A 15249-nucleotide genomic window follows, 5' to 3' on the forward strand; every position below is an offset into this window, starting at 1 on the left:
AATGGTGTCTCTCCCAGCACCTAATACCCTCTTTAAATCAAAAAGTACATGATCTTCCAGACAAGCACATACAGAGCTTACTGTGTGTTAGGTCAGAGAGATTTGGTAGAAAAACATTGGTAGAAACCTGCTTTTCCTTGCACAGATTAGATTTTCCTACGAAACCTGTCGCACAAGTTAATGATTGATTCTAACGTCTATATTTGAAATGATTCTTTAAGGCATTGCAACTATGTTTTATTTATCAAGTCATCCATATTTTAGCATCAACAAACAGCACTAAACTCCTTCTGCACTTGCTGGATTATGTTCTGTTGGATTGGGGGTGTCTTTTTTACAATCCAATAAAATTGTCTTCCTAAATCCCTATGTCTTTATGCCTTAAAATAGTTCCCATCCGGTCTTCAAATCTAAACAATCAGATGTAAAGATTTCCCCGGCAGTTTCCTGGAAGAATTCTGTCCACAGCATCATTAGCTAAGTAGCATTCTTAGGGACTTCTGACATCTATTATTCCTGCTACCTTTAAAGCAAAGTATTAGTCATGTCCTAAATGTCTGACTGTGCAGTTAAGGAAAAAAAAAAGGTGCCAAGTGAATGATAATATACAATCAGTATAAAATGCCAGAGAAACCTAAGAACTTTAACAATGAAAAATGTGCAGATTATCTGCTGCCTTGTATCCACGTCATGTATGTACAACATCTTAACCTCAATATTCAACACACAGCAACAGCCACTTAGCTAAAGTCAATTTAAACAGTCACAGTTTAAAAAAAAAAAATCAGGACAAATGAAAATGTGACATTCACCAGTGCATTCTGCACCGTCACTCAACACCATGAATGCGGACACGGGTACAGATCTTCCCCTTACCTTCTCGTCCAGGTCTTCCAGCGCTTTCTGGCATTCCTCCACCTGGGAGCTCATCTCCGCAGGCACGATGGTGTACATCTCACAGTACTTGATCCGCAGCTTCTCCATGAGCCTCTCCAAGGTTTGCCTTCCTTGCTCAAGAACGCTCTGAAGCTCCTAAAAACATCATGTCAAGAGTTTCGATACGTGCCCCCAGGACAGGGGCGAAAAAGCAAAAACCAGCTTCCACCCCCCCCCCCGGCAACATGATCTTATGATTTAGAAGAGTGAAGTCTGCATGACAAAACTTCACTCTTTGATATGAGCTGATTAAAACTCAGAGAGTCCCGTCATAGACAATGACGCCTTGCAATCTGTAAGAATTAAACTCGATCTCTCTCCATGGTGTCAGGCCATTGTCTGGGAAAGACATTACAACATCCCCCTGGCTTCTAAAGCAACTCTGGGACTTAACTGTAATGTCAGTGGCAGCCCTGGATCTGAAAAGTGACAAGTGACAAGTTCCCAAGAACGAATTTTTTTTTTTTTTGGTTAGTTGTTATTAACTTGTTGCAATTTTTACTTCTTCCAACATTATCATCACAATGACTTGAAGGCCACTAAAAGCAGTGCGCCAGGAGCAGAAGTGTCTGCTTTCATGTAATTAGATGGCCCAGCTGAGCTCGACTTCTTTCAAAAGGGAGGGGGTCCAGTTCCAGGCAAAGAATGTAGGTTCCAGGAGATAAAAGCAACCTGAACAAATAGTCTATTGGTGGTGGCCAGACACAAAATCTGATCTACGTTCTCCTGCAGTCATCATAAAGGAGAACCTCATTTGTTAGGGAAAGTTTCCCAAAGATCAAGTGGAAAACTACTTCTTGATTTGATTGTGCCTTTTTGTTGTTGTTGTTGTGTTGTTTTCACAGTAGCTGTTCAGTTGCATCCTGTGTGTATTATAACGGGTTGAGTCATGGCTACGGAGAACGGTCAGCATCCAAAATAATTCTGTGATGTGTCACTGTTTTCCCAGTGCTCAGCAGGGAATAAATGAAGAGGGGGCAAAGCAGAGGTCAAGGCTCATCAGGTGGAGGTGGGGTTTGGGGGTGAGTGTCGCCCAGTTTTATCTAGACTTGACCCGGGAGTACAAGAACGCCACAGAGGCAACTCCTGTGAGTGACGGTTAGGGGTCCAGCCTCAACGTGAATAACCCAAAGTTCCACCGAAGAACAACCAGCACGCAGCTTGTGAATAACCTTTCAGAAGTCACTTGGGGCTGTTGACTTGGGGTGCAGATGGGACAAGTGGTCAACCCGAAGGGCTTCCAGAGGACGAAGAAGCTGTATGCAGCTCTTCTCAAAGGATACTTCAGAGCAGGCTGAGGCCCCAGCAGACCGACCACACTTGAAACCCCAGTAAAATGGGACTGCAGGCCCCAGCCTGGTCTCCACACTAGCGGCTCCTCCCCAATCACAAGAAGCATTTCCTGGGCAGGCCCACACAGCCACCGCCCGGCAGCACGTGCTTGCCTCTGCCTCTGGCTCTGCTCCCAGCCCAGGCACCATTTGCCGAAAGGATGGTGAGCCCGTAGGAGGAGCCTCGGGGAGCCAGCTGCTTCACTCACCTCCAGCCGTCCCGCCTCGTCTGGGTGCTCCTGGGCCAACAGGTTTTGGAAGGAAGCTGCTGTCTGTTGAAACAAGCGCTTCAGGGCAATTATTTCCTTTGTGAAGGAGTGTCTGTCTTGGATCTCGGTCTGTACCAATTCCTTACTTTTTTGAGCTTTCTGAAAAAGCCTGAAATAGGATATTAAAATACAATGAACACTCTTTACTGGCTCTTCTGTGGAACAGCTTTATTTTCACAATTAACTAAATGTCTGAGTCGCTCACAAAGGTCATTTTTCCCCTAAGAAAGAGTTCCAGTGCTTGACAACTTCCATACCAAACACATCTCAAAGCCTTTCACTTAATCAGAACCCTCTTCAAAATATTCATCCCTAAATACCCTCTCCATATTTCCCATTCCAACTGCCCTGCCGACTTAAGTGCCCCTTATTTCTATGTGTAATCCCTGAGCTCAAATGAAAATGACTCAGAGGTGAGGCTGGAGCCGACATGGACTCTGGGGTACATGACCCCACAGCTGACCCCAGAAGCTTTGGATGTAACGAGCTATCAGAAGAGGGTTCCACAGTGCTGTGACATAGCTATAAAGTTACAACCTGTAGTGCTGGCTTCCCACACAGGTGCCAATTCAAGTCCAGGCTGCTCCACTTCCAATCTAGCTCCCTGCTCACACACCAGGGAAAGCAGCAGAGGACGGCCTGAGTTCCTCAGCCCCAGTGGCCCACACGAGGGACCTGTTAAGATGCTTTCGGCCCCCCACCCCCAGGCCTGGATCAGTTCTAGAAATTGAGGCCATTTGGGGAGTGAACCAGCAGATGGACGATCTCAATCTCTCCCTCTTTGTAACTTGACTTTTTTTTTTTTAAGATTTTATTTTGCTTTTATTGGACAGTCAGATATACAGAGAGGAAGAGAGACAGAGAAGAAGATCTTCTGTCTGATGATTCACTCCCCAAGTAACCGTAATGGCTGGTGCTGCGTCAATCCGAAGCCAAGAGCAGAAGCCTCTTCCGGGTCTCCCACGTGGGTGCAGGGTCCCAAGGCTTTGGGCTGTCCTTGAATGCTTTCCCAGGCCACAAGCAGAAGCTGGATAGGAAGTGGATCGGCCCGTTGCGCTCACTTGGGGAGTGAATCATCGGACGGAAGATCTTCCTCTCTGTATATCCGCCTTTCCAATAAAAAAAATAATAATAAAAAATAAATCTTTAAAAAAAAAAGATGAGATTTTAACTGGGAAAAAATTCTCTCTGAGGTTTATTTGGAAAGCGTTCATGATACTGTAATAAAACATACATCTAGTCTCAGCCATGGTTCTTGAGATCACTCTAAATATGTTTATACGTTCAGGTGCTAGAAAAATATTTTGGCCCAAGTTCTGACAAAAACCTTCTGAGATCTTGGTAACTTCCTGAGTGCTGGAAACACCTTTCACTCTAATACAATGATGCTTGGTGGGCTCCTCCCAGTGAAGCCTCAGGAGGGGGCTGTTCCCTGGGAACCAGCCACGGGACAAGAGGGCTGGAATTTTCCACGTTCCCTTCCTGGCACACTAACCCCCACTTCCAACTCCCAGGGAGCAAGGGGAGACTGAATGTTGAGTTAATCACCCATAGCCAGCACAAGGTTCAGGGAGCTTCCAGAGCATGTGGGGGACAGGGAACGCTCGCCCCTTCCCCCGATTCCAGTCCTGTACACCTCCTCCATCTGGCTGCTCATCTTCACCCTTTATTAAATCTCCCATCAGTTAACCAGTCCACATCCCACCCGGAGTTCTGTGAGCAGCTCTGACAAAGCAGCTGAACCTGCAGAGGGCGCTGTAGGAATCCCTGCCAGCCAGGAGTCAGAAGGAGCAGGATTCACCCTCTATGGGTGGCTGAAAGGAGCAGGAACCACCTCCTGAGAGGGAGTCATCCTGTGAGACAGCCCTGAAAGCAAGGGTGCTGTGCTACCTGCAGGCATGCAGTCACCCACGTGGGACACCCTAAAGAACCTCCTGGCTCCCGGCTTCCGATTGGCTCAGCTCCGGCCACTGTGGCCATTCAGGGAGCAAACCAGTGGATGCAAGATCTTTGTTTGTTCTTCTCTCTGTAAATCTGCCTTTCCAACAAAAATAAATACATCTTTAAAAAAATATAGTTCTCGGGTCTGTTTTTTCTTTACTCGTTACGCCTTGTCCCGCTTCAGCCCTTCATGCCGCACAGGTCACAGGGCAATGGATCATACCACTATGTTTTAAAATAATATTTAAAACTGACTTGGAGGATACCAGCACTGGAGGATAATCTAGGGTAGAGGAAAAAAGGAAACCCTTACAGTTCTAATGTCAGAACTGTTGCATGTTCTGTGTGTGTGTGTGTGTGTGTGAGAGAGAGAGAGAGAGAGAGAGAGAGAGAGAGAGAGAGAGAGAGAGAGAGAGAGAGAACAAAATCCGAACTCTTGGGGCCAGTGTTGTGGCACAGTGGGTGAAACTGCTGTACGCCTTTGGCATCCCTTGCTGGAGTGCCAACACAAGACCTGACTATTTCTGCATCTGATCCCGCTTCCTGCTACCACGCCAGGAGGGCACTAGAGGCTCGCCCAAGTGCTTGGCCAGGACAAAGTTTCTGACTCTCGGTCATGGCCTGACCAAACTCTAGCTAGCTGTAGGGACCATTTGAGGAATGAAGCAGCTCTCTCTACCTCGTTCTCTCTCTTGCTTATTCTTTCTGTCCCTCTGCCTTTCAAGTAAATAAATTCATATTTTAAAAACAAATTCTTTTTCATTTAGAGCATCTTTATCCGTAAAATTCGGATGTCCTTTTGTCCAGTGAATCTGTCTGATGCCTTTCACAATGATTGAATTACAGATGCACTCAGAAATGCTGGCATCAGAATACTCTGAAATTTTTTCATAAAAAGTAAAAAAAAAAAATCCTAATTTTTACAAAAGATGTACTTATTTTATCTTAAGGACAGATTTACAGAGAGAGAAGAAGAAAAAGGAAATCTTCCATCCACTGGTTCGCTCCCCAAATGGCTCAAACAACCAGAGCTAGGCCAGTTTGAAACCAGGAGCCAGGAGCTTCTTCTGGGTCTCCCACGTGGATGCAGGGCTACAAGGACTTGAGCCATCCTCCACTGCTTTCCCAGGCTAGCAGCAGGGAGCTGGAGCAGAAATATAGCTGCCAGGACACAAACTGGCATCCATATGGGCTGCCAGTGCTGCGGGCAGAGGATTCGCATACTGTATCAGCACACCAACCCCCAAATACCTAATTTTAAAAACTCTTATTTAGGTGATTGTGTTAAATGAGGTATGGAATGTTAACATTGTCGTAGGCCTGAAACTCAGTGTCTCGGGGACAAGCTCTGTTTGGGTGTTGTACGTGTGCGGCAGCAGCCGGACGTTCACAGACACAGCAGCTGTGCTTGAAACACCGAGTTCAGGTGTCAGAGGTTGTTAAGGAGAGAACTAAGGCAGCCTGGTGCCAGGTGTCTGGCATGGCAGCTGGAAGGTGATGAGGCATTGGGAAGGGCCCTGGTTGGCAGGGCCAGAGCCCCAGGTGGAGCATTCTTAAGCTGTCACTGGCCACGCGCTCCTCAGTAGCGAGTCAGCAAACAAAAGGCGAAACCTGGTGGGCCAAATGACAAAAGCCGCAGGAATAGACCTCAGGTTCCTACTTTCAAAAACTTCTATCTGGGCCTGGCGTGATAGCACAGTGGTTAAGGTCCTCGCCTTGAATGTGCCGGGATCCCATATGGGCACCGGTTCTAGTCCCGGCAGCTCCACTTCTCACCCAGCTCCCTGCTTGTGGCCCGGGAAAGTGGATGAGGACAGCCCAGGGCCTTGGGACCCTGCACCCACGTGGGAGACATGGAGGAGGTTCCTGGCTCCTGGCTTCGGATCAGCGCATCACCAGCTGTTGTGGTCATTTGGGGAGTGAATCATCAGGCGGAAGCTCTTCCTCTCTGTCTCTCTTCCTCTCTGTACATCTGCCTTTCCAATAAAAATAAATAAATCATTAAAAAAAACCTTCTATCTTGGGGCTAGTGCAGTGGTTCTACAGGCTAATCCTTCACCTGCAAGTGCCAGCATCCCATACAGGTGCTGGTTCATGTCCCAGCTGCTTAGCTCCCTGCTTGTGGCCTGGGAAAGCAGCAGAGGACAACCCAAAGCCTTAGGTCCCTGCACCCATATGGGAGACTGGGGAGAAGTTCCAGGCTCCTCGCTTCAGATTGGCTCAGCTCTGGCCATCACAGCTATTTAAGGAGCAAAACAGCAGATGAAACATCTTTTTCTCTGTCTCTCTGAAAATCTGCAGTCAACAAAAACAAATAAATCTTTTAAAAAAATTCTTCCTTGTTTCTGGTTTTTATTTTTCTCATTACACCTTGCCCCCTCGTCAACTACCTAGTTCATGTTGCACACGTGGCCACGGATCATATAACTGCTTTAAAATAGTATTTACTAACATAGGAAAACAATAGGGACGTGTTGATAAATGACTCAGCAGAATACAACAGAACACAAATAGCATGATCTCAATTCCTTGGAAGATGGAGTCCTAGCAAAGGGCCAGACACGATGGCGCAGTGGACGAGCTGCCACTTACACATAAGAATCCACGTCAGAGTGTTGGTTCAAGTCCCAGTGTCTCCATTTCTTCTTTTTTAAAGTTCATCTTAAAAAGATTTACTGATTTTTATTACAGAGGTTGAGTTAGAGAGAGGAGAAGGGACAGAAAGAGATCTTCCCCTGCTGGTTCATTCCCCAAATGGCCGTATCATCTGGAACTGGGCTGGTCCACAGCCAGGAGCCCGGCGCTTCTTCCAGGTTTCCCACACAGGTACAAGAACTCGGTCTGGGCCATCCTCTACTTCTTTCCCAGGCACATTCACAGGAAGCTGGGTCAGAAGGAGACTAGCCAGGACTTGAACCAGCACAAATACATGATTCAGGGACCTCAGCCAGGTAGAGGCTTAGCTTGCTACACCACTACATTGGCCTGTTTTTCCATTTCTTTCTCTTTTTTTAAGATTTATTTTTTATTTTTTTATTTAAGATTTATTTTTTTTATTAGAAAGTCAGATATACAGAGAGGAGGAGAGACAGAGAGGAAGATCTTCCATTTGTTGAATCATTCCCCCAGCAGCCTCAATGGCTGAACCTGAGCCGATCTGAAGCCAGGAGCCCGGAGCCTCTTCTGGGTCTCTCATGCAGGTACAGGGTCCCAAGGCTTTGAGCCGTTCTCTACTGCTTTCTCAGGCCACAAGCAGGGAGCTAGATGGGAAGCAGGGCTACTGGGATTAGAACTGGAGCCCATATACGGGATCCCAGCACATACAAGGCAAGAAATTCAGCCACTAGGCTACTGTGGTAGGCCCATGTTTCTGCATTTCTTTTTCTTTTTGATTTTATTTTTTAAAAAATAATTATTACATGGTTGATCAGGGTGGGAAGGATTTAAGTTTAGGGAAAATTGGGCAATGACGCCTGCAGAGTTGGGATGCCCACCACTCATACGGGAGATTCATCTGGGCTTCCCGGATCTTGCCTTCAACCTGTCCTTTCCCTATTACTCTGGGCATTTGGGGAGAGAACCAGTGGATGGAAGATCTCTTGTTCATCCCTTCCTCTCTCTCTAATTCTGACTTTTGAATAACTAAATGAATCCTTTAAAAATAATCATAATAAAGAAGGGAAAAAATACGATTGACAATCACTATTGTTAGATGAAAGGTAATTTAAAAAATTTCTTTGATATGAAGAGACAGACAATGAAAGCGAAAAAGGTGGGGTTTTATATTACTTTTTTATAATTTTTCACAGTATCTAAAGCTGCCAGAACAGATATGGATTGCCGTATTTGAAAAAGAGGGGCCATGTCAGTGTTGGTTCGAGCATCAGCTACTCCATTTCCTGTCCAGCGCTCTGTTAATGCGCCTGGGAGAGCAGCCGTGATGGCCCGTGTCCTTGGGCCATGCCCCATGTGGGAGATGCCAGTGGGGTTCCTGGCTCCTGACTTTGGTCGGGCCCAGCTCTGGCTGTTGTAGCCATTGGCAGGGTGAGCCAGTGGATGGGAGATGCCCCCTAGCCCCCACCAACCGTCTCCCCTGTCTCTCACTTTGCCTTTCAGATGAATCAAATATTACTAAAGAAATACACATGCATTTTAAAAAGAAAACAGTACACTTTTCTTTGAAATTTGAACACTATTCAACTCCAGGAGCACATCAGTCTTTAAAAACATGTATTATGGGCCCAGCACGGTAGTCTAGCGCCTAAAGTCCTCACCTTGCATGTGCCAGGATCCCGTATATGGGCTCCAGTTCTAATCTTAGTGGCCCCACTTCCCATCCAGCTCCCTACTTGTGGCCTGGGAAGGCAGCAGAGGACGGCCCAAAGCCTTGGGACCCTGTATCTGCATGAGAGACCCAGAAGAGGCTCCTGGCTCCTGGCTTTAGATCTGCGCAGCTCCAGCTGTTGCGACCAGCTTGGGAGTGATTCAACAAATGGAAGATCTTCCTCTCTGTCTCCCCTCCTCTCTGTATATCTGACTTTCCAATAAAAACAAATAAAATCTTTTAAAAAATGTATTAAAAGAAAACTATGGATCATTTTCAAAATCTTTTGCAAAGAAATTCCATTTTCTCATGAGCTTTGTGAAGTACCTTAATGCCAGGAGGAAAAAGGTATGCTTTTAATTATAGTTATATGGTTTTATTTCTAGTTATTAGTTATTCTAGTTATTATTTGTTTTCTTCCCTTTTCGAATGTCACGATGGGGCCTCCATCCAATTCTCTAGTATCATTTGCAGATAATATATAACATTTTCCTATGTCCTATCTGTGGTATTTCCTGAAATTTGAACAGAACGGTTAAGCAGTTTTCTTAGCAGATTTCCTAGACCTTACGTGTGGCAGCGCTCTTGCATGGCCGTGATCTCTTGCAGGGCTGGGAAGGTCCCCGGGGCCCTGGGACTCTCGGGGACAGACTGGACACTCTTGAGGCGCTCCAGCAGCAGATTCAGGAGCAGCTGCTGCTTCTCCACCTGCTGCTCATACCGGCACAGACTCTCCAACAGCTCCGAGAGCTCCTCCTGGGAGGCTGCCTCTCTTGTTCTGGAAACTTCTGGAAGTTCCTCTTGAAGATTATCCAAAATAATTGCTTCTCGTTCAATCTAATTCAATAAGCCAAGAGAGAAAGAGAACATGAGCTAAATTAAACACTCTGAACCATGTCAAGACCTGAAGTACATCTTAGCAGCCTTGGTTTTTGCACACTATCTATTCAGAGGATTCCTAATAACATCCAAAATAACATTTGCTCTCCAAGAGCAAGGAATGTGAAGGTATTTCAAAATGTACATGAACAATGCAAATATGAGTAATTGCTGGGAAAAAAAGTCACGTTCTATGCTAAGAGAAGGTTTTAAGAAGTTCATGGAAAATGGGTACTGTGAAAAAAAAACTGCACCTGTATTTCAACCTTCTTGCATCAAAACAAAGTTATCTTTTAATTCCGTTATCGGAAATGTTTTAAAGAACCCTCCTATTAGTTGTCTCATATCAGAATTTGACAGTGTGCAGTCATGGCTGATGCAGATCTGTGAATGTTGCTACGGTGGGCTGGAACAGAATCCTATTGTGGAATATTTTCATAAATAATGATCTCTTATTTGGGTTTATTTCAATAAAGGAGTAAATCTCAGGAGATATGCATCAGATGGTGAACATCAACTCCACCAAATTGGGTAACTGCTACTTATAAAATATTTTTTTGTAAGTCTTTTCTACACTTGTGATGCCACTATGTTCAAATATTAGATCCCATAGATCTGCATTACCCTGGCAACTATCAAAATGAAAGCACCCTCAATCCCTGAATTAATTACACATTTGTCCATCATTGGTATGTACAGCACACACTGTAGACCATAACATCACATATCGGCACATTGGGAGCCCCATCAGCCCTGAACTCAGAACCAAGGCAGAGAGGAATAAAAAGGCTCAAGACACTGACTGGGCCCTGCTCCAATCCAGGGGTCCTCCTCTCAGAGAACCCCCTCCTCCATCCCATCCTGACCTCCAGTGATGGCTACTCCTGTCCTTCATTTTCCCACAGTGACACATCTTGTCATCCTGAAGTCACAGGACATTGTGCTGGCCAAGCACACTTAGGGTGCTGATGGAAATAGGAGCTAAGCCCTGGACAGCCGATTCAGATATGCCAGAAGGTCAGAGATGAACCCTATGAAAACTCAAAAACCTCAACACCAAGGAGCTTTCCAGAGGCCACAAAGTCTGGGGGCATGCCAGGGCTTCTCCTCTAATGTAAAGATCGAGACGCTCAGTCTTGTACTGCTACGAGGGGACATGACACTGGATGGGCCTTTCTGCATTTCCAAGGAAGTGTATGCTCTCCCCATGGGATGGCTATTCAGCTCTGATGCTCTGCATACTGCCAGGGCTTAGGAAGCACTGTGGCAAGGTTTGAGGCATGGGGAGAGCACCTGCAAGCTCACCTGCCACTCAAGCCACATGAACAAGTTGGGTTTTCAACCGCCAGGATGCATGAGTGCACCTGTGAGCTGGCCCTTCTCCAAGGGGATCAGTTATGGGATTTGTGTTTCCCATCACCTCAGAATTGCTCAAAAGAACAGCTGGTTTACAAAGTCTTGCTTCTCTAGCTGATAGCTACTTGAGCACCAACGAGTGAGAATGGGTCTGCAAGGGACTTTTGCATTCCCTGGCTGAAGAGTAAGGGTGAAAATAAACTAACTGCTATATTGATGTGGTTAGTTGCATATCTGGGGTTTCCAACATGTATTGGAGTTCAAAGAATTGTATCCATAATGCAAAACTTCATACCATCTACATAATACCTAATGCACTTTGGTTGCACACGAGAGGCACTCACTTCTTGACTGACAAATTTCCAGCTCTGCTTCAGGCTTTCACTCCACGTCTCCCACACTCCGGCAGCTTCCAGCAACCTCAGCCATTCCTCCCAGAGAGCCGACAGAGCCTGCCCCGCGTGGACACCGTCCCTTTCTGTGCACCTGGGGCTCAGGTGCCTGACGACCTGGCGCAGCTCCACGAGGTCTTCCCTGACTGATGCAACGCTCGCTACCAAAGCCTTCAGAAAGAAAAGAGAAAGAATGGGAAAGACATGATGTGCTTATTTTAAATCCTGAACAATGCATGACTTTATTCTCCCCAAAGCATCACGTGGCCTTTCTTGTCCTTTTGGAAGCCTGTTTGGTCCAGATGAGAATTTCTTACGGATTATTCTTGTATTCATGTATTAGAGACTATGGAAACTGCAACAAGTTTTGTGGCGATGAAAATATTCTAGAAGCATTCTTTATTATTTTAACTTAAGTCTCATATTTTATCAGGTAGTTTGCTTGCACAATAGTTATTGTAGCTATCAACAAAACACTTAGGCGATTTTGTTTTATTTTTTTTTTTTTTTTGGAGGGGAGATTTGTTTTTTTTTTGCAGGTTCACAGGTCTGATAACGTTTTCATCCAAGCTCTAGTAAGATGTCATAGTGTTTTAACAGAGGAAAATCGGCAAAAGCAATTGCTTAGGCGGAGGGTCTAAGTGGCTTCTGGAATTTAAGAGTTCCTGTAGTTGCCTAAGCGTTCAGTGGACAACCACGCCCTGTTAACACTTCAGCGGTGTCCTCACAGACAGCCTGAGAGAGGAGGAGCTGTAGACACGTGGAATCAGCAAGTGATGCCTCTCAGAGCTGCCGCTTTATTCTTTACACCTCAGCCTCCAGTCTCAGGTATTTTCCTGGCTCTGTATTTCAGAGCGCAAGCTTCTTGGGTAGGAACTGAGCCGTGTGCTCTGCCACCTCCACCTGTCTGTCCTGCTGTGTGTGGCTCCCACATGCCTGGGGACATGGAATTACCAGTACCTTGCTCTGCTCCAGGCGCTCCAAGGCTGCTTTGTAAGACGCTGGCAATGGGAAGATGGACTGCCCAAGCACTGTCCTCATTTTCCCGAGGTGAGTGCAGATTTTTTCTTTAATTTTCCCATAGTTCTTGTAATTCTGGAGATACCTAATGAGACACAGTAGGGGAAAACAAGTAATACTCATTTTAATTAGGATAAATTCTACTGGGGGCTAGCACGGTGGCTCAACAGGCTAATCTTCCTGGCTTCTGGCTTCGGGTTAGTTCCTCTCCAGTCATTGGAATCATTTGGAAAGCGAAACAAAGGGTGGAAGATCTTTCCATCTTTCCTCCTCTCTGTAAATCTTTCTAATAAAAATAAATAAATCTTCTACCAAAAAAAAAAAGGAAAAAATTCTACCTTCACAGAATGGATTTGCCACACTTAATGTATATATTATTCAAAACTTACTTCTTGATATTTTTCTTCCTTTCTTCAATATATTTCAGTAAGTCTCTACGGACAAGTCATCCCCAGAGAGATCTGCACATGGCTTTAAATGCTAATTTTAATGAATAGGTAGGGCAGACCTCAAAACACCTAAATTGGAGACATTACTTTCAGTGAAGTGAAAATTGCATTCTTGAACACTGCTCATGAGCCGCTGCCCGCAGTGCCAGCATTCTTCACTGGCTCAGTTCCCGGCTGCTCTACTTCCAGCCCAGCTCCCTGCCACTACGCATGGGATAGCAGGACAGGATGGCGCAGCTTGTTGCGTCCCCTCCCCGACAAGCGAGACCCGGATGAAACTTCCAATTCTGAGCTTTGGAGTAGTTGTGGTCCCACATCATTTGCTAGCTTATCATGGATTTCTTCTACTTTTCTTTTTTTCCCTTTTCTAAATTATCTCCAAAGTGTGCATATTAACTATAAAGAAAAGAGCCCTCTTCAGGGGACCCACCTTTCCAGCTTTGCCTCTGCTTCTCTGGCTGCCTCCTGCAGGGCTGACTTCTTAGAAACCAGATCTTGTAAAGTGCCCTGCACCTGTAAGTTGGCCTGGGGGCTGCAGACCGCTCCCAGCCTGGTGGCGAGGCCCTGGATGTCTGCCAGGGTATATTCCAGCTCCTCCTGCTTGTGGCGAAGCATGGCCAGGGATTCTTCCGGATTATCCAGGTCAGCTGTCCGGGAGGCCTGGATGGTTCCAAGGGAGGCGATGAGCCCTGCTGCCCTGGTGACAGCTTCATTGTAGCGTGTGACATTTTCATAAGCATCATTCAACAGATTCTGTGGAATAGATTAAATGCTATGAACAGACTGTCAGAACGTTGGGGACTTTGTCATTCACGTTTTTTTTTTTAAAGATTCATTCATTCATTTGAAAGATATCATCCATCCTCTGGTTCATTCCCAAATGATCACAATGGCTGGGCCAGGCTGCAGCTGGAAGACAGGTACTCTAGTCACGTCTAGCATGTGGGTGGCAGGCAGTATTGGTCTGTCTGCTGCATATTCACAGGCACAACAGCAAGAAGCTGTATCATAGAGGAGTCGGTCTCAAATTAGGGCCTATATGGGATGCTGGTATTCTACATGGCACCTTAACCTGCTGGGTCTTAATGCTGGTCCATCTATTCTTGTTTTTTTTTTTTTTTGTGGTGCATTTATTACATCTTTTGAGTCTTAGTTTCTCACTCTTACACTATGACAAAATTACACCATTATTTAAAAATAAAGGAAGGGCAACTGCCGTAGCATTTAAGGTATTATCTAAGGACACTCACAAGCAGTAATGAAGCGCCTCACGTCCAGTCCCAGCTCCATTGCTGACTTCAGCTTCCCACTAAGCCACACTTTGAGGGGTGCTGGGGGGCGGGGGCAGGGCGGGCAGCAGGAGCTGACCCTAGTACTTGGTTTCCTGTGGTCCACATGAGAATCAGAGATCAAGTTCTAACCTCCTGGCTTTAACCTGGCCCAGCCCAGGTTCTTGGAGGCATCTGGGGAATGAACCACTGTCTGTCTGTCTTTCCACATTTCAAATGAATAAAAATAAGCCTAATTTAAAAAGGATGAATAGCTTCTTCTGCACAAAGACTGTTTCCAAATTCTTAAAGAGAAACCTAAAATAAATTCGAGATAACCCTCCATGAATCATGTTTACTGCTATGTGGTCCTATTCTGAAACTTCTGTACTAGACTGATGAATGGAGAAATCAAATGGTACATACACACTGCATATAAAAGACGAATTCATGTCATTTGCAACGATACGGATGGATCTGGGAGGGTATTTAGGCGAATTAAGACAGGCAAAGACAAGAAAGTACCACATGATGTGTCTTTTGTGGAGTCTAAAATACAGCTAAAGTCACTGGCATTAGCAATATAATATTGGTTACCAGGGACTTGGGAGGGAAGCAGGGAGAGATCAAATGGTGAAAGGTTGATTCATGGGTCCAGAGGTATAGCCAGATAGGCATAAACAGGTCTGGGGTTAATTTTAACAGTAGGGGAATTATAGGTAATATATTCTGTAGTTCTCTATTAAAAAAAAACTTAGGAAAGGAAAAAACACCTGAAAAATTGAACACATTCCACATATTTCAAATATATTATCTAATAACAACTTTGAATGAGGGAAGTGGATAATTGTCCTATTCTATAATAATAACGTGACAACTCCTTGCACAAGGCATTGTTATACACACTGCAGCAGTAGGTGTTTGAGCAGTTAAGATGCCTGCATCCCACACTGCACTGCTTTGCTCCTAATAACGGAGACCCTAGGAATGGCCAGGTGCTAGCACAGGTAGAAGGGTCCCCGCCCATTCATACAGGAGACTCAGGATTGAGTTTGCAGCCCTTGGCATCAGCTTAATCAAGCCC

The 15249-nt window shown here is 45.5% G+C and overlaps 1 protein-coding gene across 1 annotated transcript in view; it reads right to left on the reverse strand.

The window, feature by feature from the left end:
• Nucleotides 1–15249, reverse strand: part of SYNE2 (spectrin repeat containing nuclear envelope protein 2) — a 309068-nt gene that overhangs the window by 129235 nt on the left and 164584 nt on the right. Inside the window, exons 50-55 of the mRNA XM_040975466.1 lie at nucleotides 13328–13650; nucleotides 12389–12533; nucleotides 11381–11599; nucleotides 9373–9638; nucleotides 2477–2645; nucleotides 877–1032 (exon numbers count right to left, since the gene is read on the reverse strand). Of these exons, the coding sequence (XP_040831400.1) occupies nucleotides 877–1032; nucleotides 2477–2645; nucleotides 9373–9638; nucleotides 11381–11599; nucleotides 12389–12533; nucleotides 13328–13650 (1278 nt within the window). The remainder of the gene's footprint in view (nucleotides 1–876; nucleotides 1033–2476; nucleotides 2646–9372; nucleotides 9639–11380; nucleotides 11600–12388; nucleotides 12534–13327; nucleotides 13651–15249) is intronic.

The sequence above is a fragment of the Ochotona curzoniae genome, unplaced genomic scaffold (assembly GCF_017591425.1).
Source record: "Ochotona curzoniae isolate NIBS_2020 unplaced genomic scaffold, NIBS_Ocur_1.0 contig_2688, whole genome shotgun sequence".
NCBI classification, from domain to species: domain Eukaryota; kingdom Metazoa; phylum Chordata; class Mammalia; order Lagomorpha; family Ochotonidae; genus Ochotona; species Ochotona curzoniae.